This window comes from Salvelinus sp. IW2-2015, unplaced genomic scaffold, assembly GCF_002910315.2.
Source record: "Salvelinus sp. IW2-2015 unplaced genomic scaffold, ASM291031v2 Un_scaffold4409, whole genome shotgun sequence".
Classification (NCBI taxonomy): Eukaryota; Metazoa; Chordata; class Actinopteri; order Salmoniformes; family Salmonidae; genus Salvelinus; species Salvelinus sp. IW2-2015.
The window spans coordinates 12,198-34,259 of NW_019945679.1; the positions used below are offsets into that span (position 1 = coordinate 12,198).

The following is a 22,062-nucleotide window of genomic DNA, read 5'->3' on the forward strand; positions in this document are numbered from 1 at the left end:
ATCTTCATCAGAATGCACTCCCAGGAATCCCAGTTCCACAATAAATGTCTGTTTTGTTTGATAATGTCCATAATTTATGTCCAAATACCTCCTTTTTGTTTGATAATGTCCATAATTTATGTCCAAATACCTCCTTTTTGTTTGATAATGTCCATAATTTATGTCGAAATACCTCCTTTTTGTTCGCGCGTTTAGCCCAGTAATCATAATTCATGAGGCGCGATCACTGGGTGCAGACGAAAAGTCAAAAAGTTCTGTTACAGTCCGTAGAAACGTGTCAAACGATGTATAGAATCAATCTTTAGGATGTTTTTAACATAAATCTTCAATAATGTTCCAACCGGAGAATTCCTTTGTTTTCAGAAATGCAATGGAACGCAAGCTAACTCTCTGACGTGAACGCGCCTGGTCAGCTCGTGGCTCTCTGGCAGATTTCTGACTCATTCCCATCTCATTCGCCCCCACTTCACAGTAGAAGCCTCAAACAAGGTTCTAAAGACTGTTGACATCTAGTGGAAGCCTTAGGAAGTGCAATATGACCCCATTTCCACTGTATCTTGGATAAGCAAAGAGTTGAAAAACTACAAACCTCAGATTTCCCACTTCCTGGTCGGATTTTTTCTCAGGTTTTCTGCCATTTGAGTTCTGTTATACTCACAGACATCATTCAAACAGTTTTAGAAACTTCAGAGTGTTGTCCATCCAAATATACTAATACTATGCATATCCTAGCATCTGGGCCTGAGTAGCAGGCAGTTTACTCTGGGCAAGCTTTTCATCTGGACGTGATCCCCCTACCCAAGAGAGGTCAAGCAAGGACTAGGCAAGGAGGGCTTTAATCAGAGAGGCAAAAAAGAGACAAAAGATAACCCTGAAGGAGCTGCATAGCTCCACAGCAGAGATTGGAGTATCTGTCCATATTACCACTTTAAGCCGTACACTCCACAGAGCTGGGCTTTACGGAAGAGTGGCCAGAAAAAAAAGCCATTGCTTAAAGAAAAATATAATCAAACACGTTTGGAGACTCCCTAAACATATGGATGAAGGTACTCTGGTCAGATGAGACAAAAGTTGAACGTTTTGGCCATCAAGGAAAACGCTATGTCTGGTGCAAACCCAACACTTCTCATCACCCTGAGAACACCATCCCCACAGTGAAGCATGATGGTGGCAGAATCATGCTGTGGGGATGTTTTCATCGGCAGGGACTGGGAAACTGGTCAGAATTGAAGGAATGATGGAATGCGCTAAATACAGGGAAATTCTTGAGGGAAACCTGTTTCAGTCTTCCAGAAATGTGAGACTGGGACATAGGTTTACCTTCCAGCAGGACAATGACCCTAAGCATACTGCTAAAGCAACACTTGAGTGGTTTAAGGGGAAACATTTAAATGTCTTGGAATGGCCTAGTCAAAGCCCAGACCTCAATCCAAATGAGAATCTGTGGTATGACTTAAAGATTGCTGTACACCAGCGGAACCCATCCAACTTGAAGGAGCTGGAGCAGTTTTGCCTTGAAGAATGTGTAAAAATCCCAGTGGCTAGATGTGCCAAGCTTATAGAGACATATCCCAAGAGACTTTCAGCTGTAACTGCTGCAAAAGGTGCCTCTACAAAGTATTGACTTTGGGGGGGGTGAATAGTTATGCACGCTCAAGTTTTCAGTTTTTTTGTCTTATTTCTTGTTTCCCAGGAAAAAATATTTTGCATCTTCAAAGTGGTACGCATGTTGTGTAAATCAAATGATACAAAACCCCCCAAAATCTCTTTTAATTCCAGGTTGTAAGACAACAAAGTAGGAAAAATGCCAAAGGGGGTGAATACTTTTGCAAGCCACTGTAAACTGTATGTATCCATATATTTTAGATTCATAGTACTGTAGGTTAGATATCACTCTGAAAATGGTCGCAGTTCTACGGGCCAGTAGTGCTATTATGTTTAGGTTTTTCGCGTTATTTGTAAATTATTTTGTACATAATGTTTCTGCCACCGTATCTTACGGCAAAAAAAGAGCTTCTGGATATCAGGACAGCGATCACTCATCTCGGATTAGACAACGATTTTTCATCAACAAGCAGAAAGGACGTACAGGACATTCTCCGAACACCCGACGAGGCCAACATCCCAGTTATTTGCAAGAGGAAGAGACGCAGGTACAGAGGACACAGAGCAGGGTGCCTCGTAAGGATCCACAGAAGGCGACTGGGAAAGCTGCCGTTACCATCAATATTACCGGTGGCCGGTGGAGATTAATCACAGAACATGGCCTAGATGTTCAAACGTTCATAGATGACTAGCAGGGTCAAATAATAATAATCACAGTGGTTGTAGAGGATGCAACAGGTCAGTACCTCAGGAGTAAATGTCAGTTGGCTTTTCATATCCGATCATTCAGAGTATCTCTACCGCTCCTGCTGTCTCTAGAGAGTTGAAAACAGCAGGTCTGGGACAAGGTAGCACGTCCGGTGAACAGGTCAGGGTTCCATAGCCACAGGTAGAACAATTGTCCTACTGAAAAATTAAACACTATCGCAGTGATTTCCAGAAGTCTGTAGTCCTCTAACGTTTTACCTGGGCTTTGTTCCTTTCATATTTATTTTGATCCTGACAAACTCCCCAGTCCTTGACGGTGACAAGCATACCCATAACATGATGCTGCAACCACAATACTTGAAAAATACAAAGGATCAACAATATTGCATTCACTCCACATTACTGGCCTGTATGACAAAGTGAAAAGAATGAAGCCTGTGTTTAAAGAAATATACACTCAGAATCATTCATTCTGTTTACAACAAGACCGTTGACTAATACTGCAAGACAACACGGCAAAGAAATTAACTTTTTTTGGCCTGAGTTAAACACTACTTGTTTGTGTCAAATCTAATAAAACACAACACAGAGTGAAAACCTATCTATTGTCAAGTCTGGTGGCGGCAGCATCATGTTATGGGTATGCTTGTCACCAGCAGGGACTGTTAAGTTTGTCAGGATCAAAATAAATATGAAAAGGAACAAAGCCCAGGTAAAACGTTAGAGGAAACCCTGCCTCAGACATCTGAATACCTAACCCTGAGTTTTATTTTTTCATGTATTACACACATTGTAAATTTAAATTTGTAAAATTTGATGTGTTTGTGAAGTTTTGGTAAAACAGTCCTCAATGCCAAATACACAGCAGAATGGCTTTCCGAGAGGTGTTGAGGGTTCCTGACTGATCCCGTCTCGGTATTGACTTATATGTGTTTGAAAATCCGAGACAGTGTTTGAATATTGCTGTGTATCAATGATTACCAATCAAATGTACTGAGCTTGAGCAATTCGGGACAAAAACAATGGATATATGTTTCCCTAAGAGTTGGTAGAATCTTATTCAAAATGACTAACAGCTGTATTGGCTTCCATAGGTGCTTCCACAAAGTATGAACTGTGGGGCGTGAAGACATATGCAATCAAGACATTTTCATATTTTATTTATTTGGAAAATGTTTTATCATTTTACTTTCACTTGGAAAATGTGGAGTCATTTTTTTTTTTACATTTACATTTTAAAGGAGCAAAATGTGAAGACTGCAAGGGGTGTGTAGACTTTCACTATAGGCACGGTATATAGCCTGCACACAGATTGCCATTGGATTACTGACACAGTGCTGCTTGGATTGTAATTGGATTCATCCTGATATTTCTTGATTTGTGAATTATTGTGTATTGTTTTGTATTGACATATTGTGTTGTAGTGACATTCTACTCCACTGTTGGAGCTGGTAACACAACACCTGCTTTATCTGCTAATCTGTGTAAACGACCAAATAAACTTTAATATGATTTAAAATGCCAAAAGAGAATCCGTTTCGTGACCAATATAATTCTAATGAATTAGCGTTCCATTTGATCTGAGTCTCTTCTGCTACGTGGATTATCTCTTCTCCTCTCTGCTCTTCTCTGCATCCCCGTCCCCATCTACACCAATACAATAATACAGGATATTCATGGGTCGTGGTGCCGCTCGTTCTCTCACCCAGCTGATAGTGACGTAGACACGCGTGTGTGTCTGTGTGACTTTAGGTGAAGGGGGGCGATTGAGAGGCACTGCTCACGTTGAATAGCAAGGCTACTGCGATGCTTCCGAAAAAAGGGACCGAATATAATCTTTAGAAATGAATAGGCATAGTGTAAAATACTATATTCAAACTGGATTTTTAAAGTGTCATGAAAATATACAAATCTGGAGCTTCCGACGGTTTGTGTGTCAAAATTATATCCATTGATCATCAAATAGAATATTTATACATGATTTATCTGAGGTCGTCGTAACGTTGGATATAGCCTCGGTCGGTTATTTTTGCAAGATTGGTGAGACATTATTTTTTTAAATAAATTAACCAACGGACTGGACAGCAAAAGGAGCCTCACAGTTTTAACGAGACCATCATACAATTTTTGTTTTTTGTTTTTTTTGCGCTAACACAGAGGAAACGGACTGGAGACGAGGCAAGCGCTGCTTTCTCTCGGTTTGCGGAAGAAGAGCTGTTTGGTTTGCATGGATTCCGATTCCAAAGTTCCATCCAACGGCTTCGACCGCAGAAGAACATTCTCGTCACCGCGGTGGTGCTGGGTTTAACGTTACCGGGCAAGAGGAGAGGAAATGTAAAGCGAGCCATCACCTCCGGTTTGATCGATCGGCCAGAAGCAGAGCGGACTTGGGGACCAGCTTGATTGTGCGTGAGGAAACCGATATCGCCCCTGGGGGTATTATTTCAACGGCAGTAGCTAGTCTACAGCACGTTTGACTGAGGAGAAGGAAGTGCTGATGATACAAACGATATAAACGTTTACTGCTGAGTAAAAAGGTCGATTGGAAAAGGGACATTACGCAGTGTCGAAAACACTTCAGAATACCAAAAATACAGGTAGGCTGTAATGAAATGAATTCGTCTGGGTCTCGTTAGTATATGGGTCTCCTATACATTCGAGGCTACCGCGTTTCTGGTGAGCGACGCAGACACACCGCTAGACCGATATCCGAGGCGGTACTGAAATGATGACGCGGTGTTGTGTTTTTTTGCGTTTCAATTAATAACTCTAGCCTATAATAAGGCCAATGATAATGTGAGTCTTAAAACCCAACCGTTGGCCATATGGTTCCACTAGGCTATGCATGCAAGATCGCTTGACATCATCCCAGCAAATGTCGCCTGGCTATGCGCTATGAGTCAGTAACATGTCCATCTCCAGATTTGAGGATGAGGAGTGTTTGAGCGGTGTGTTCTCCCTCTCTCTCTCTCTCTCTCTCTCTCTCTCTCTCTCTCTCTCTCTCTCTCTCTATCTCTCTCTCTCTCTCTCTCTCTCTCTCTCTCTCTCTCTCTCTCTCTCTCTCTCTCTCTCTCTCTCTCTCTATACTAAAAGCCGTGTGCCATGCCAAGCCTATGATGGGCTAGCCTACCACCTGGTGTGTCCGATCTCTGGATGATTAATTAGGCTACCATCGATCACATGACCCTACTATTTACACCACTGTGTCACTATTGGGAAGGAAGCCTAGTGACGTTCTGCTGATGATGGTAGTAGGCAGTAGCTACAGTGTTGCTATAGGGCATTTTGGATTGAAAATAGAATACACTCATAATAATTTAGCACTTAAACCTGGCTTGCTACGTGCACGATCTATGTTACACTCATATTCATTTGATTCATAATAGAGGTATGCGGTACTATTGTAGGCTATGGCAGGATTTCCCCTTTAGGTAAGAGGGAATTGGATGTGCCTGCGACTGAGAGAGGAGAAAAAGGCCTTATGGATGATTGATTTAGCAACAGCTGAGGCTAGCTGTCTCCATGTCGACCTGCTGAGTCTGCCGAGTGCCTTTTCGGCGGCCTCTCATATAGACACCTTAAACAAAGAAAGAGATCTGTGGCCGTCTCAGTTTCTCCTCTCTCGTGCCACTGCCGAGGCACAGGCCTACGGTCTTGTCATGTGTCTCAGAAGTACGTTTCACTGCTGGCTCGGACGCGTATTGCTGTGTGAGGGTAGAGGGATGGAGGGAGGAGGGAGGGGAGGGATGGAGGGAGGGATGGAGGGGAGAGAGGGAGAGAGGGAGAGAGGGAGAGAGGGAGAGAGGGGAGGGAGGGAGGGAGGGAGGCCTTATCCATGTATGTATGCACATACGGAGAGGCCCTCTTCACAGCGCCACGTTAGGGAGGTCCTTCAATGACATCACAATATAGGTACAGATTTGTAGTCAAAGTTTTGAAAGGCTTACAGCCTATTGCACATGCATAGCCTGTTCAAATGAATATTTCAAACCCTTAATATTAAGTTGTTCTTATACCTGTGTAATAACATTGTAATTAACCTGGTAAAACAAACGTGTTATTACACCCGTAATTGACCTAACCTGTGTAACAGTTTAACTTTACGTCCGTCCCCTCGCCCCGACCCGGGGCGCGAACCAGGGACCCTCTGCACACATCAACAACAATCACCCACGAAGGATCGTTACCCATCGCTCCACAAAAGCCGCGGCCCTTGCAGAGCAAGGGGATCCACTACTTCAAGTCTCAGAGCAAATGACGTAACCGACTGAAAGGCTGCTAGCGCGCACCACCGCTAACTAGCTAGCCATTTCACATCGGTTACACCCGCATAGTATTGAGTTGGTGTTCTCCATGGGGATGAATGTTGTCATTCGCAGCGCTTCTAATGCCGACAGTTTGTTTACACTAGAAAGCGTCATCGCGTGGGCGAAACATCGAAAGTCATTTCCCTTTCAATGGATGGAGAGCAAGAGAATGTGGAGTTGTGTGTGGGCGGAGCATAGGCGAGGGAGCTGAACAGGGCGGGACTAAAGTTGGGGAAAGCTGAACTTTATTCGAATCCTCCGCAATATCATGATGTGAGTGACCAATCGAAGCTCGTCATTGATTTCTTTTTAACCCTTTACAACAGGGGTTCCCAAAGTTTTTTTTGGCCTACGATCCCATTTTGATATCTGAAAAATTAACCCAATCATGTGAAAAAATTTGTAATTAACAGCCAATATTAACTTTTTAATTTGGGGCTATGTCTGTCAATAGAAAAACATTCTAACAGTATTTCTGATTGTCTTCTCAACTCACCGTCACATACTGTTAATGTGGGACTATGACAGTCAAATGTAAATGAGTCTGACATAATGTCTCTTATCTGTCCACCACTAATGAGATGGGTGTGGCTTGATGCATGTCGTGTTCGGAGCTTCTCAAAGTCAGGGGATGTGGTCGACAGTGCAAATCTCATGGTAGGCTACTCTTCGCCCGCTCATATCTGTGTGAAGCTGGATTCAGTGCTCTCGTCTGTATTAAAACCAAATATCCATCCAGGTTAGATGTGACAGCAGAGCTAAGGTGCTCTGTGATCGTTGGTCACGATAATCCCATCCAAAACTGTGCATGTGAATGGCGCTGATGGGTAGCCTTCCGAACTTGCTAACAGCCCTCGCTAATGGCCTGGTACTCAGCGTTCTAATGTCCCTCTAACCACTCTCCCAACACTTCATAATTTAATTTTAATAATCGGAATGGTAAGGACAAATGGTGATGGGAGTTAGAGTTCCCGTTCTGAAATGGACACGGGAAAGCCTCGTACCCAATATGCATAAATTAATTTGTAAAACCCTTTTCCGAAAGGAACTATAGAACAACCGGTCCGATCCGAGTGAGGGAAGCAGCAGAAAAGCATTTTTTTTTTGCTACTTTATTTAACCAGTGCCATGGAGAAAGGGAGAGAGAGAGAGAGGGAGAAAGCAAACAGCTGTAGGCTATTAGGGAGTGGAGGCTGTGCCGTGTGTGTCTCTCTGATAGTGTGAGTTATCTGACTTATGCTTGATTGTGCAGAAGAGGCCCTGCCAGAAGAGGCCCTGCCAGAAGAGACCCTGCGCATGGAGAGGCCCTGCCAGAAGAGGCCCTGCACGAGGAGAGGCCCTGCCTGAAGAGGCCCTGCATGAGGCGAGGCCCTGCCACAAGAGGCCCTGCCACAAGAGGCCCTGCCAGAAGAGGCCCTGCCACAAGAGACCCTGCCACAAGAGACCCTGCACGAGGAGAGGCCCTGCCACAAGAGACCCTGCACGAGGAGAGGCCCTGCCACAAGAGACCCTGCCACAAGAGACCCTGCACGAGGAGAGACCCTGCACGAGGAGAGGCCCTGCACGAGGAGAGGCCCTGCCAGAAGAGGCCCTGCCAGAAGAGAGCCTTGCCAGAGGAGGCCCTGCCAGAAGAGGCCCTACCAGAAGAGCCCTTGCCAGAAGAGCCCTGCCAGAAGAGCCCTTGCCAAAAGAGACCTTGCCAGAAGAGACCCTGCTACAAGAGGCCTTGTCAGAAGAGACCTTACCAGAAGAGACCCTGCACGAGGAGAGGCCCTGCTAGAAGAGGCAGTGCCAGAAGAGACCCTACCAGAAGAGGTCTTGCCACAAGAGGCCTTGCCAGAAGAGACCCTGCACGAGGAGAGGCCCTGCCAAAAAAGACCTTGCCAGAAGAGACCCTGCCACAAGAGACCCTGCCAGAAGAGCCCCTGCACGAGGAGAGGCCCTGCCACAGGAGACCCTGCCAGAAGAGACCCTGCCACAGGAGACCCTGCCAGAGACCCTGCCAGAAGTGACCCTGCCACAGGAGACCCTGCCAGAAGAGACCCTGCCACAGGAGACCCTGCCACAGGAGACCCTGCCACAGGAGACCCTGCCAGACGAGACCCTGCCAGACGAGACCCTGCCAGAAGAGACCCTGCCACAGGAGACCCTGCCAGAAGAGACTCTGCCAGAAGAGGCCCTGCAGGAAGAGGCTTTTCCAGAAGAGACCCTGCCAGAAGTCTGGAGAGTTTTGTAGATTAAACTTCCTCTACACTAAATCTGGAAAGGATTTTTGACCCTTGAAATGTTGTGAATCTTTTACAAATCCTCCTCCAGCCCTATATTGATACATGCCCGATTATACTGTATAGGGTTGCAACATTCCGGTAACTTAGAGACGATGGAGCAATTTGGAAAAGAGACAAAATTCCAGGCAGATACAGTATTAGGGGGGCAAAATTCGGGACAATTCCCCCAAATTTCTGGATTTCCTACTTATTCCCCCATATTCCCTGGATTTCCTACTTATTCCCCCATATTTCCATGAATCTTCCAACCAGCAACTGGGAATTTGGGACATGTATGGAATGTTGCCACCCTAATTCTGTATCTGCCTGGAATTCTGTCTTTTCCAAATTGCTCCATCGTCTCTAAGTTACCGGAATGTTGCAACCCTAATTCTGTATCTGCCTGGAATTCTGTCTTTTCCAAATTGCTCCATCGTCTCTAAGTTACCGGAATGTTGCCACCCTAATTCTGTATCTGCCTGGAATTCTGTCTTTTCCAAATTGCTCCATCGTCTCTTTTTCAGAAGACAATACACTCATAGAGCCTTTCCTTCCTTCACTACTTTCTAAACCCTTAATGTGTGTTCGTAGGCAAAATGTCACGCCCTGATCTGTTTCACCTGTCTTTGTGCTTGTCTCCACCCCCCTCCAGTTGTCGCCCATCTTCCCCAGTATCCCCTGTGTATTTATTTATACCCCCCTCCAGTTGTCGCCCATCTTCCCCAGTATCCCCTGTGTATTTATTTATACCCCCCCAGTGTCGCCGCATCTTCCCCAGTATCCCCTGTGTATTTATTTATACCCCTCCAGTTGTCCGCCCATCTTTCCCCAGTACCCTGTGTATTTATTTATACCCCCCTCCAGTTGTCGCCCATCTCTCATCTCCCAGTATCCCCTGTGTATTATGTATTTACATTTATCCCCCCTCCAGTTGTCGCCCATCTTCCCCAGTATCCCCTGTGTATTTATTATACCCCCCTCCAGTTGTCGCCCATCTTCCCCAGTATATTCCCCTGTGTGTATTTATTTTATACCCCCCTCCAGTTGTCGCCCATCTTCCCCAGATCCCCTGTGTATTATTTATACCCCCTCCAGTGTCTGCCCATCTTCCCCAGTACCCCTGTGTATTTATTTATACCTCCCCTCCAGAGTTGTCGCCCATCTTCCCAGTATACCCCTGTGTATTATTTTATACCCCCTCCAGTTGTCGCCCCATTTTCCCTCCCCAGTATTCCTCCTGGTCATTGTTATTTTATTTATACCACCCCTCCACCTCAGTCGCCCATCTTCCCCAGTATCCCCTGTGTATTTATTTATACCCCCCTCCAGTTGTCGGCCCATCTTCCCCAGTATTCCCCTGTGTATTTATTTATTACCCCCTCAGTTGTCGCCCATCTTCCCCCAGTTATCCCCCTCCTTGTGATCTATTGTATTTTATATACCTGTGCCGTCCGTACCTGTCCCTTGACCTCTGCTCTGGATTATCGACCCCTGCCTGCCTTGACCTGTCGTTTTGCCTGCCCTTGTGGTTACAATAAACATTGTTACTTCAACACAGTCTGCACTTGGGTTTACTTACCTGACTCCCGATGCAAAAAGATCTTACCTAGAATGACAACGAATTCCACATTGTATTGAGAAGAGTGAAGGAAAAAATGGTATGCTTCTGTAATACAACTTGTAATCCTCAGTAGGGTTGAGGACAGAAACAGAATGATTCTGGTAAGCAATGTGTGTATAGATTTGTTTGACTTGTACTATAAGTCTTTGACCTGAAACCTCTGGCTGTGCGCTTCAGAATATTAAGAGTTACAGCCTCGCAGGCTGATGGTGGCTGTTACCGATGTGACAAATTGTTGTCTGAGCACGAGGAGGACCCATGTCTGCTCCCACACACCAGTTACGGTGGGCCACAAGAAGATGAAAGAAGATGAAGAGGGGAAACCTTTAATACACATGTCTCCGCTTGTTTTTAGTTCTCCATAGTAGCTCATGGTTTCACGACTCTCTACTACAGGATGGAGGGTGGGCTAAAGAAATATATATTGCGTTGAATTAGGAGATTCCAGTCAATATTGCTTCGTCCAAGTAAATGTAATTTCTAATGGTCTCTAGCATAGCTTGGGTTCTCCTTGTCCCCACTGCCCGCTCTGTAGTAGCAACGCTCTATACAATCTTCTGAGTCAGACTCTTTCAATTCTCTGTTCAGTCGATGCATCCTCTGTCAGTCAGTCAATCTCTTGTCACTCATCATCTCTGTCTCCATTAGTCAGATCATCTCTGTCGGTCATCATCTCTGCTACTACTCATCATCTCATGTCAGTCATCATCTCTGTTACTCCTGCAGTCATCATCTCTGTCACTCATCATCTCTGTCAGTCATCATCTCTGTCAGTCAGTTCATTCTTCTACTCTACTCATCATCTCTGTCAGTCATCATTTCTGTCAGTCATCATTTCTGTCAGTCATCATCTCTGTCACCTTCATTGTCAGCACTCTCTGTCAGTCATTCTATCTCTGTCACTCATCACTCTCGTCAGCTCTCAGTCATCTCTGCTACTCATCATTTCTGTCAGTCATGCATTCTCTGTCAGCTCTCCCATATCTTCTGTCAGTCATATTCTGTCACTAACTCATTCTCCTGTCTCAGTCATCATCCGTCAGTCATCATCTCTTCCAGTCATCATCTCTGTCATCATCATCTCTGTCAGTCATCATCTCTGTCAGTCATCATCTCTGTCAGTCGCTCTCTGTCAGTCATCATCTCTGTCAGTCTATCCACTCATCCATGTCATCATCAGTCAGTCCGAAGACAGTCAGTCAGTCAGTCAGTCACGAGTTCTCAATGTTGTTGGTGCCGGGGTGTGTGGCTAACTGGCTAACTGTTCGGGTTCTCCATGTCTCCACAAGTGTGCACCACTGTCTCTGGCCCCAGACTTCTTGCCTAAACAAATCCATAATTGAGCATCTGTTCATGTTGCGATTATGTAGTAAGTACATCCTCAGCGATGTTGACCTACTTAATTCCTTAGCCATTTGGCTTTATGAAATGTGGACAAATCATCTGTACAGCTATTGTATGGAATGATTTCAGTGCCAACATCAATTGTATTTGAATTACATCATTTTGAATTTGTATTAGGAATTTGAATTTGAATTTAAAACCTCTAAAAATCTACTAAAACCAGGTGTGTTTATGTTTTTATTCCCAAATGAAAGACAAAACAGATGTTTCGTTTAAACTGGTTAAAACAGTGTTCAGGTGAGGTTAGAAGACCAAAAGGGAGCAAACCCCACCACAGATAGAAGTACAAAATAAAGTTTGTCAATCAGTTAAACAAAAGAACATGAATTATATCATGTTCGTACGTGTATGTACTCAGTATACAGAAAAACCATGTTGATTACGTAGATGCTTGAGTTGTGTGTTGTCTGTGTGTGTGTGTGTGTGTGTGTGGTGTGTGTGTGTGTGTGGTGTTGTGTGTGTGTGTGTGTGTGTGTGTGGTGTTGTGGGTGGTGTGTTGCATGTGTGTGTGTGTGTGTGTGTGTGGGAGTAAGGCTACATGGAGAGATTACTGAGTAGTTTGGTTCATCAGGCTGACCCCCAGTCTTCATGGAGGGATTCCTGAGTAGTTTGGTTCATCGGGTGACCTCCAGTCTACATGGAGATTCCTGAGTAGTTTGGTTCATCAGGCTGATCCCCAGTCTTCATGGAGGAGATTACTGAGTAGTTTGGTTCATCAGGCTGACCCCCAGTCTTCATGGAGGAGATTACTGAGTAGTTTGGTTCATCAGGCTGACCCCCAGTCTTCATGGAGGGATTACTGAGTAGTTTGGTTCATCAGGCTGACCTCCCAGTCTTCATGGAGGAGATTACTGAGTAGTTTGGTCATCAGGCTGACCCCCAGCTTTCATGGAGGAGATTACTGAGTAGTTTGGTTCATCAGGTACCTCCAGTCTTCATGGAGGAGATTACTGAGTAGTTTGGTTCATCAGGCTGACCTCCAGTCTTCATGGAGGAGATTACTGAGTAGTTTGGTTCATCAGGCTGACCCCACAGTCTTCATGGAGGAGAGATTACTGAGTAGTTTGGTTCATCAGGCTGACCCCAGTCTTCATGGAGGAGATTACTGAAGTAGTTTGGTTCATAAGGCTGACCCCCAGTCTTCATGGAGGAGATTACTGAGTAGTTTGGTTCATCAGGCTGACCCCAGTCTTCATGGAGGAGATTACTGAGTAGTTTGGGTTCATCAGGCTGACCCCAGTCTTCATGGAGGAGATTACTGGAGTAGTTTGGGTTCATCAGGCTGTCCCAGCCCTCTTCATGGAGGAGATTACTGAGTAGTTTGGTTCATCAGGCTGACCTCCAGTCTTCATGTGAGGAGAATTACTGAGTAGTTTGGTTCATCAGGCTGACCTCCAGTCTTCTACGGGAGGAGATTACTGAGTAGTTTGGTTCATCAGGCTGACCCCCAGTCTTCATGGAGATTACTGAGTAGTTTGGTTCATCAGGTTGACACCCAGTCTTCATGGAGGGGATTTTAAGATGGTCATACCATGGATCATTGAGCTATTTGATTTTGAATTTTAGGACCCCCTGCATGTATAAAAACAAATATATAAAAACATTATTTGATCAAATATTGAATTTGTCCTTTACTGCTATAGCCCAGAGAAACGCATTGAATAACACATTCATAAATGGCAGAACAAAATGTATCATAAGGAATATGGTTTTGAAGTGTTTAGGAAAGAAAAATGTAGACTCATGTTTAGTCACGTTATTCGTAAAACATTATTCGTTTTACCCCGTATGCACTTTTAGCAATTCTTAGAGCCCGGTTTTGGGTTACCTTCAGACGACTCCACTGAAGCTTTTTGTCGTAGAGTAGAACAACCTACACCTTCGTGTTCAGGATTTGTTTTTGTTTTTTTGGACAAATATTGAACCCCCTTTTTTTTGTTGGCACAAAACTACCTCCTTATTACCATTCATTTGTATGGGTTACCTTCAGACGAGTCCTGTGACACTTGTGGGGGACGTAGAGTGAAACGGAGAACACCATCGAGTTTGGGAGAGTCTGCCCTTTCCATAGTCATGTTAGTTAGTAGACTGTTCCACATATTAGTTTGTAGCCCAAACACTTCGGACGGTACAAACAGAAGTTGGCACATTGGCGGTACCGACTTCAGACGAGTCCCGTGACACTTGTGGGGGARGTAGAGCGAAACAGAGTACATCATCGTGTTCGTGAGAGTCTCATATTTCCATAGTTAGTAGGCCAAACTGTTCGGACGCTGCAGACCTTTTCGTGAGAAGACCGATTTTCGGGATGTCCAATGGTCTGACAAACACTGCTGTAGCTCTGCCACTTTCCACCGCAGATGTGGAAGGGAAAGGGAAAGGGAAAAGGGGGGATACCTAGTCAGTTGTCCAACCGAATGTATTCAACTGAAATGTGTCTTCCTCATTTAACCCCTCTGAATCAGAGAGGTGCCTTAATCGACATCCAGGTCTTCGGTGCCCGGGGAACAGTGGGTTTACTGCCAATGCTCAGGGGCAGAACGGCAGATTTTTTACCTTGTCAGCTTGGGGATTCAAGGCCAACATAGGCAGATGTGGTGGATTGAGATGCAGAAAATTATAGCTCATGCAAAAGCTAGATYTCTCTCGCTTAAACTGTAGGATTTTGATGGGGATGTATGTATTATGTTAATTAGATTGACGCGCGAGCAGACTCTTAAGGGTTGATGTTTTCACATTTGTAATGCACAAATTGAATAATTGAATTCATAAATTGAACTTGCATTTCAGGATTTGAAACTGAATTGAAATAATATTGCAAACCACGCTCTTTTGATGACTAACTGGGTCTTGAAGACTTGTATTAATTTAGCAGATGGGAAACTCACTCCTCAGCCTGTAGTTTCGCCCCTTACGCAATTGAAGAAGGCCTTTTTTAATTGGACGATGGATTGGAATGCTTCAGGAGGGTTGTCACGTGTGTTTTCGAGACAGACGTCCTGATTTGGGGGCCTCCGAGTGGCACAGCTGTCTAAGGCATCACTACAGCCTGGGGTTCGATCCCAGGCTGTGTCACAGCCGGCCGTGACCGGGAGTCCCATAGGGCGGCGCACAAAACATAGGTGTTCCTTTTGTCCAGGTGTGAAAGGGCAGTGTGGAGTGCAATAGAGATTGCATCATCTGCGGATCTGTTGGGCCGGTATGCAAATTGCAGTGGGTCTAGGGTTTCTGGGATAATGGTGTTGATGTGAGTCATGACCAGCCTTTCAAAGCACTTCATGGCTACAGACGTGAGTGCTACGGGGCGGTAATCATTTAGGCAGGTTACCTTCGCTTTCTTGGGCACAGGGACTACTATGGTGGTCTGCTTGAAACATGTTGGTATTACAGACTCAGACAAGGAGAGGTTGAAAATGTCAGTGAAGATACTCGCCAGTTGGTCAGCGCATGCTTGGAGTGCACGTCCTGGTAATCCGTCTGGCCCTGCGGCCTTGTGAATGTTGACTTGTTTAAAGGTCTTACTCACATCGGCTGTGGAGAGCGTGACCACACAGTCGTCCGGAACAGCTGGTGCTCTCATGCATGCTTCAGTGTTACTTGCCTCAAAGCGAGCATAGAAGTAATTTTGCTTGTCTGTTAGGCTCGTATCACTGGGCAGCTCTCGGCTGTGCTTCCCTTTGTAGTCTGTAATCGTTTGCAAGCCCTGCCACATCCGACGAGCATCAGAGCCGGTGTAGTACGATTCGATCTTATTCCTGTATTGACGCTTTGCCTGTTTGATGGTTCATCGGAGGACATAGCAGGATTTCTTAGAAGCTTCCGGGTTAGAGTCCCGGAAAGCGGCAGCTCTACCCTTTAGCTCAGTGCGGATGTTGCCTGTAATCCATGGCTGCTGGTTGGGGTATACACGTACAGTCACTGTGGGGACGACGTCATCGATGCACTTATTGATGAAGCCAGTGACTGATGTGGTGTACTCCTCAATCAATGCCATCGGAAGAATGCCGGGACCAAAATCATAGGATGAAAATTCATGAAATATGCCACATCGGCTTCAGAAACCGCCAGAAGCTTCGGTTGACCACAGACAGAGTTTGATTCTATCGATTCTCCTCTACCTTTCCTGGCTGACAAAGTACCAGGATGTTGTCTCTGGTATTAAGAACTGAATCTAAATGCATCTGAGACATTGAATATATGAAACTTTGAAAAACTTGAAGTGATCGTTTCTAAACTTGATACACAGACAATATCTACCATATTGAAACTGAATACATCAATATTACATTTAAATATACATTTTAATTGAACTCGAATTTTAAAACTGAATGCAATATTCATTCAATTCAGTTTCAAATCATGAAATACAAGTTCAATTTATGAATTCACCAATTCAATTTGTGCATAACATATGAAAAAATACAAAATAAAAATAATTTTCCCCCAAAATGTTATAATTTTAAATTCAAATACAATTTCTGTTGCCACTGAAATCGCTCCATACTATGTTCAGACTGGTCTCCATGCTATGTTCAGACTGGTCTCCATACTATGTTCAGACTGGTCTCCATACTATGTTCAGACTGGTCTCCATACTATGTTCAGACTGGTCTCCATACTATGTTCAGACTGGTCTGTCTAGTGGAAGTGGTCAGTGTGCGTTTAGGCCTCAGTGTCGGAGACGAAATCTTGATATTCAGTGTCTGCCTCCCCCCTATCTCCTCCCTGCCTCCCCCTATCTCCTCCCTGCCTCCCCCTATCTCCTTCCTGCCTCCCCTGCCTCCCCCCTGCCTCCCCTGCTCCCCTATCTCCTCCCTGCCTCCCCTGCCTTCCCCTATCTCCCCATATCTCCCCCTGCCTCCCACTATCTCCTCCACCGGGCCTCCCCCATATCTTCCGCGTCTGCGGTGGAAGGTGGCCAAGCTAGGAAGCGGTGCTTGTCAGACCATGAGACATCCCGAAAATCGTCTCATGAAAATGTTCTGTAGTGTCCAAACACGATGGTGTTCTCCGTTTTGCTCTACGACCCCCACCGGTATCACAGGACTCGTCTGAAGGAAACCAAATGAATGGGAGCATGGAGGTAGTATTGTGCCCCAAAAAATAAAATAAAAAAATATATCCTGAGTTTTCTTATATCTCCTAGATATACTGTAGTTCAGACACTTTAAAACCTGATTCCTTATGATTCTTTTTTGTTGTTGTCTTTTTTTTTGTTGCCATTTATGAATGTCGTTTCTATAGGCTATAGTTGTAAAGGCCAAATTCAATATTTTATCACAAAATGTTTTTAAATATTTTTTTGATATCTAAAAGGGTCCTACAATTCCTAATCAAATAGCTTAATGATTCATGGTATGACTATCTTAAAACAATTCCATATGTTAGCTTAGTCGAACCCCCCCCACCCAACGGCTTAGACTTTTTGAGATGAAATAGCTTCCTGCGAATGCCTTCAGCTGCTGACCCCATGGGCCTATTTCTCCATCTGGGAAATGTACACATTTATTTGCATGACTTGAGCTGTAGCCCAGAAAAATGCCATGCTGACCTCTTAGGTAACAGTATAACGTATTTCCATATACACTGAGTAGACAAAACATTAAGAACACCTGCTCTTTCCYTGTCARAGACTGACCAGGTGAATCCAGGTGAARGCTTTGATCCCTCATTGATGTCACCTGTTAAATCCACTTCAAATCAGTGTAGATGAAGGGGGAGGTGACAGGTTAAAGAAGGATTTTTAAGCCTTGAGACATGGATTGTGTGTGTGTGTGTGTCATTCGGAGGGTGAATATGTAAGACAAGACATGTATGTGCCTTTGAACGGGGTTTGGTAGTAGGTGCCAGACGCACCGGTTTATGTCAATAACTGTGTACCTGTCAAGAACCGTCCCTGTGGAACGCTATCGAGCGGGGGGGGGGCAACTCAACATTAGGAAGGTGTTCCTAGTGTTTGGTATTCTCAGTGTACAACCAATAGTATTGCCTCAATATTATGTTTTTCAAAAGGCTATTTCCTGATGGACTTGTTGTTGATGTCTCGCAGTCTGTTGTGTTCTGTTCTCTCTGATAGGTGGACGCACAGAGTCGGCTGTCGTACTGTTTCTATATTATATGTCTAATCTCTGTCAGGTGTATTGTAGCCAAGTACAGAGTGGACTGTTGTTGTCTTCTGTTGATGTTATGTCTAATCTCTCTCTCTCTCTCTCTCTCTCTCTCTCTCTCTCTCTCTCTCTCTCTCTCTCTCTCTCTCTCTCTCTCTCCCCCTCCTCTCTCTCTCTCTCTCTCTCTCTCTCTCTCTCTCTCTGCTCTGCCTCTGCTCTGCTCTCTCTCTCTGCCTCTCTCTCTATATCTCCATCTCTGTCTCTCTCTCTCTCTCTCTCTTCTCTCTCTCTCTCTCTCTCTCTCCTTCTCTCTCTCTCTGTCTCTGCCTCTCTCTCTCCTCTCTCTCTGTCTCTGCCTCTCTCTCTCTGCCCTCTCTATATCTCCATCTCTCTCTCTATCTGTCTCTCTGTCTTCATTCTCCCACTCTCCCTCTCTATCTCTAACTCTCTCTCTGTTCTCTGTCTCACTCCTCTCTCTCTCTCTCTCTCTCTCACTCTCTCTCCATTTCCCTCTCTCTAGGTGTTGTGAGGTACCAGCCACAGCCCAGTGCTGGATCCCAGAGGGCCATGCAGTGTGGTAAGGACCCCCAGGACCCCCGAGGGTGGATGGAGCGCTTCAGGCCGAGGCTGACGAGGCTGGGGCAAGGGATCAGGACGGGGTCGTCGTCCACCTACCCAGCATGCATCTGGTTGGGCCTGCTCTCTGTGGCTGCTGCCTTCCTGTGCGCAGAGGGCGATCGCACCACCCCCAGCCCCGCCACCACAGACTCCCACAATGCCACCTGCTCCGAGGGCTCGTCCAGGTGCAAGCCAGGAATTGTCCTGCCCATCTGGTACCCTGAGGACCCCTCCATGGGGGATAAGATGGCCCGAGTCATCGTCTACTTCGTAGCTATGATCTACATGTTCCTGGGWGTGTCCATCATAGCGGACCGCTTCATGGCGGCCATCGAGGTCATCACCTCCCAGGAGAAGGAGATRATTATCAAGAGAGCTAACGGAGAGACCACCACCGCTACCATCAGAGTCTGGAACGAGACGGTCTCCAACCTGACCCTRATGGCCCTGGGTTCTAGTACCCCTGAGATCCTGCTGTCTGTCATCGAYGTCTGCGGACACGACTTCGTAGCTGGCGAGCTGGGGCCGTCTACGATTGTCGGCAGCGCTGCCTTCAACATGTTCGTGATCATCGGCCTGTGTGTGTCTGTGATCCCCGAGGGAGAGACGAGGAAGGTGAAACATCTCAGAGTGTTCTTTGTGACGGCGGCGTGGAGTATCTTRGCCTACATCTGGCTCTACATGATCCTGGCGGTGTTCAGTCCCAACGTGGTCCAGATATGGGAGGGGCTGCTAACCCTGGCCTTCTTCCCCATCTGTGTCATCCTGGCCTGGCTAGCCGACCGACGWCTCCTCTTCTACAAGTTCATGCACAAGAAGTACCGCGCCGACAACCACCGCGGCGTCATCATCGAGACCGAGCACGAGCGCTCCAAGGGCATCGAGATGATGGACGGCGGCGGCAAGATGGTCAACTCACACTTCGCCCACGACGGAGGCGCCGCCCATAACCTCATCAGCCTGATCGAGGGYAAAGAAGTGGACGAGTCTCGGCGGGATATGATCCGGATCCTGAAGGACCTGAAGCAGAAACACCCAGAGAAGGAGATGGACCAGCTGGTAGAGATGGCTAACTACTACGCCTTGTCCCACCAGCAGAAGAGCCGAGCCTTCTACCGCATCCAGGCCACGCGCATGATGACGGGCGCCGGGAACATCCTGAAGAAGCACGTGGCGGAGCAGACCAAGAGGAGCGCCAGCGTACANAAAGAAGTGGACGAGTCTCGGCGGGATATGATCCGGATCCTGAAGGACCTGAAGCAGAAACACCCAGAGAAGGAGATGGACCAGCTGGTAGAGATGGCTAACTACTACGCCTTGTCCCACCAGCAGAAGAGCCGAGCCTTCTACCGCATCCAGGCCACGCGCATGATGACGGGCGCCGGGAACATCCTGAAGAAGCACGTGGCGGAGCAGACCAAGAGGAGCGCCAGCGTACAGGAAGTGTGTGTGGTAGGGGAGGAAGTCGAGGAGTACGTGTCACGGATCGCCTTCGAACCCGCCGTGTACCAGTGTCTGGAGAACTGCGGCGCCGCCCTGCTGGCCATCTCCAGGAAGGGCGGCGATATGGCGAAGACCATCTATGTTGACTACAAGACGGAGGACGGCTCAGCCAACGCAGGCGCAGACTACGAGTTCACCGAGGGCACGGTGGTGTTCAAGCCCGGCGAGTTCGTCAAGGAGATCAGCATCGGCATCATCGACGACGACATCTTCGAGGAGGATGAGCACTTTTTCGTGCGTCTCAGCAACGTGCGCGTCTTGGAGTCTGACGAGGACGAGACACTACTGTCTCCGAACTCTCTCCCGTACCCCAAAGCCCTGCTGGGGTTCCCTGCCGTCGCCACAGTTACCATCCTGGACGACGACCACGCCGGGATATTCACCTTRGAGACCGACACGTGTCACGTGAGTGAGAGCGTGGGCGTAATGGAGGTGAAGGTGCTGAGGACTTCGGGGGCGAGGGGAACGGTCATCGTGCCATATCGTACCATGGAGGGGATCGCCAAGGGAGGAGGGGAGGACTTTGAGGACACCTACGGAGAACTGGAGTTCAGGAACGACGAGACCTGGTAAGACTATCTACTTTAGTTTGATTTATAGACCGATTGATTGATTGATTGATTGTCCAGCCATCGATTGTTGTCCAGCCCGGAGACAACATTATGTGAGGGTTGGTCTGCTGTGTATTCTTTACATTTAAATGATTTGGAAGAGAAAGGCTTTATTGGTGGAGGAAAGGAGGTTGGTGGGACAAGGTCGGCCATTTTAACAGTGGTGATGAATGTGTATATGCTGTGTATTTCTGTTTTACGTTTAGTTGCCTGACATGAACTGGTAAGATCAGTACTTTATTTACAAAAGGGGTGGGATCAGCTGATAGGACTTGTCATTTATTTATATTAACCAGCACTGATAGGACTGTCATGTAACCAGCCTGATAGGACTGTCATATATTAAACCAGCGGATAGGACCTGTCATTTAAATTTACCAGCCTGGGCCTGATATTAAGGACTGTCTCTCATATTACCAGCTGATAGGACAGTTTCAATAACCAGCTGATAGGACCAGGTCCATATTAACCAGCTGATAGGACTGTCATATTAAACCAGCTGATAGGGACTGTCACGTTAACCAGCTGACCCCACACCATGCAGGGACCAGTCAATATTTAACCAGCTGATTAGGACTGTCCATATTAACCAGCTGATTAGGACTGTCATTATTAACCAAGCTGACTAAGGGACTGTCATATACCAGCTGATAGGACTGTCATATAACCAGCTGATAGGACTTCATATTAACCAGCTGATATGACTGTCATATTAACCAGCGAGGAGAATAGTAGGACTGTCATGTTAAACCAGCTGATCCATCTGAATTTGCTGTCATATTAACCAAGCTGATTAGGACTGTTTATATTAAACCAGCTGATAGGACTGTCATATTACAAAGCTAAATAGGCACACAACCCCATAATTAACCAGCTGATAGACTGTCCATATTAACCAGCTGATATGGACTGTCTCATGAACCAGCTCTGACACCAACCCCCGGACAGTTCATATTAACCAGCTGATATAGGACTGTTACATAATAAAACCAGCTGATATTAGGACTGTCATATTTAACCAGCCCTGATGTAGACTGTCATATAACCAGCTGATTTAGGACTGTCATATTAACATGCTGAATAGCTGACAGTTCATATAAACCAGCTGATAGGACTGTCATATTAACCAGCTGGATCAGCAGGACTGTCATATTAACCAGCTGATAGGACTGTCATATTAACCAGTGATAAGACTGTCATATTAACCAGGCTGATAGGACTGTCATTATTAACCAGCTAATAGGACTGTCATATTACCAGCTGAGTTTAGGGGGACTGTCATTGTAACCAGCTGATAAAGGAGACTCTGTG

At 46.1% G+C, this 22,062-nt stretch overlaps 2 protein-coding genes across 2 annotated transcripts; both read left to right on the forward strand.

Annotated features, from left to right (window-relative positions):
* Positions 1-7,872: 7,872 nt before the first annotated feature.
* LOC112077256 (proteoglycan 4-like) lies at positions 7,873-8,856 on the forward strand (the record flags this gene model as incomplete). Its single annotated transcript, XM_024143805.1, has 2 exons — positions 7,873-8,435; positions 8,555-8,856. Coding segments are annotated over 2 exons (865 nt in total), but the record flags the coding sequence as incomplete, so codon positions are not given.
* Positions 8,857-18,543: 9,687 nt separating this feature from the next.
* LOC112077255 (sodium/calcium exchanger 3) lies at positions 18,544-20,713 on the forward strand. Its single transcript, XM_070441624.1, has one exon. It carries the CDS (start codon positions 18,587-18,589, stop codon positions 20,711-20,713), a length of 2,127 nt encoding a protein of 708 aa, XP_070297725.1. The 5' UTR covers positions 18,544-18,586.
* The last annotated feature ends 1,349 nt before the right edge of the window (positions 20,714-22,062 follow it).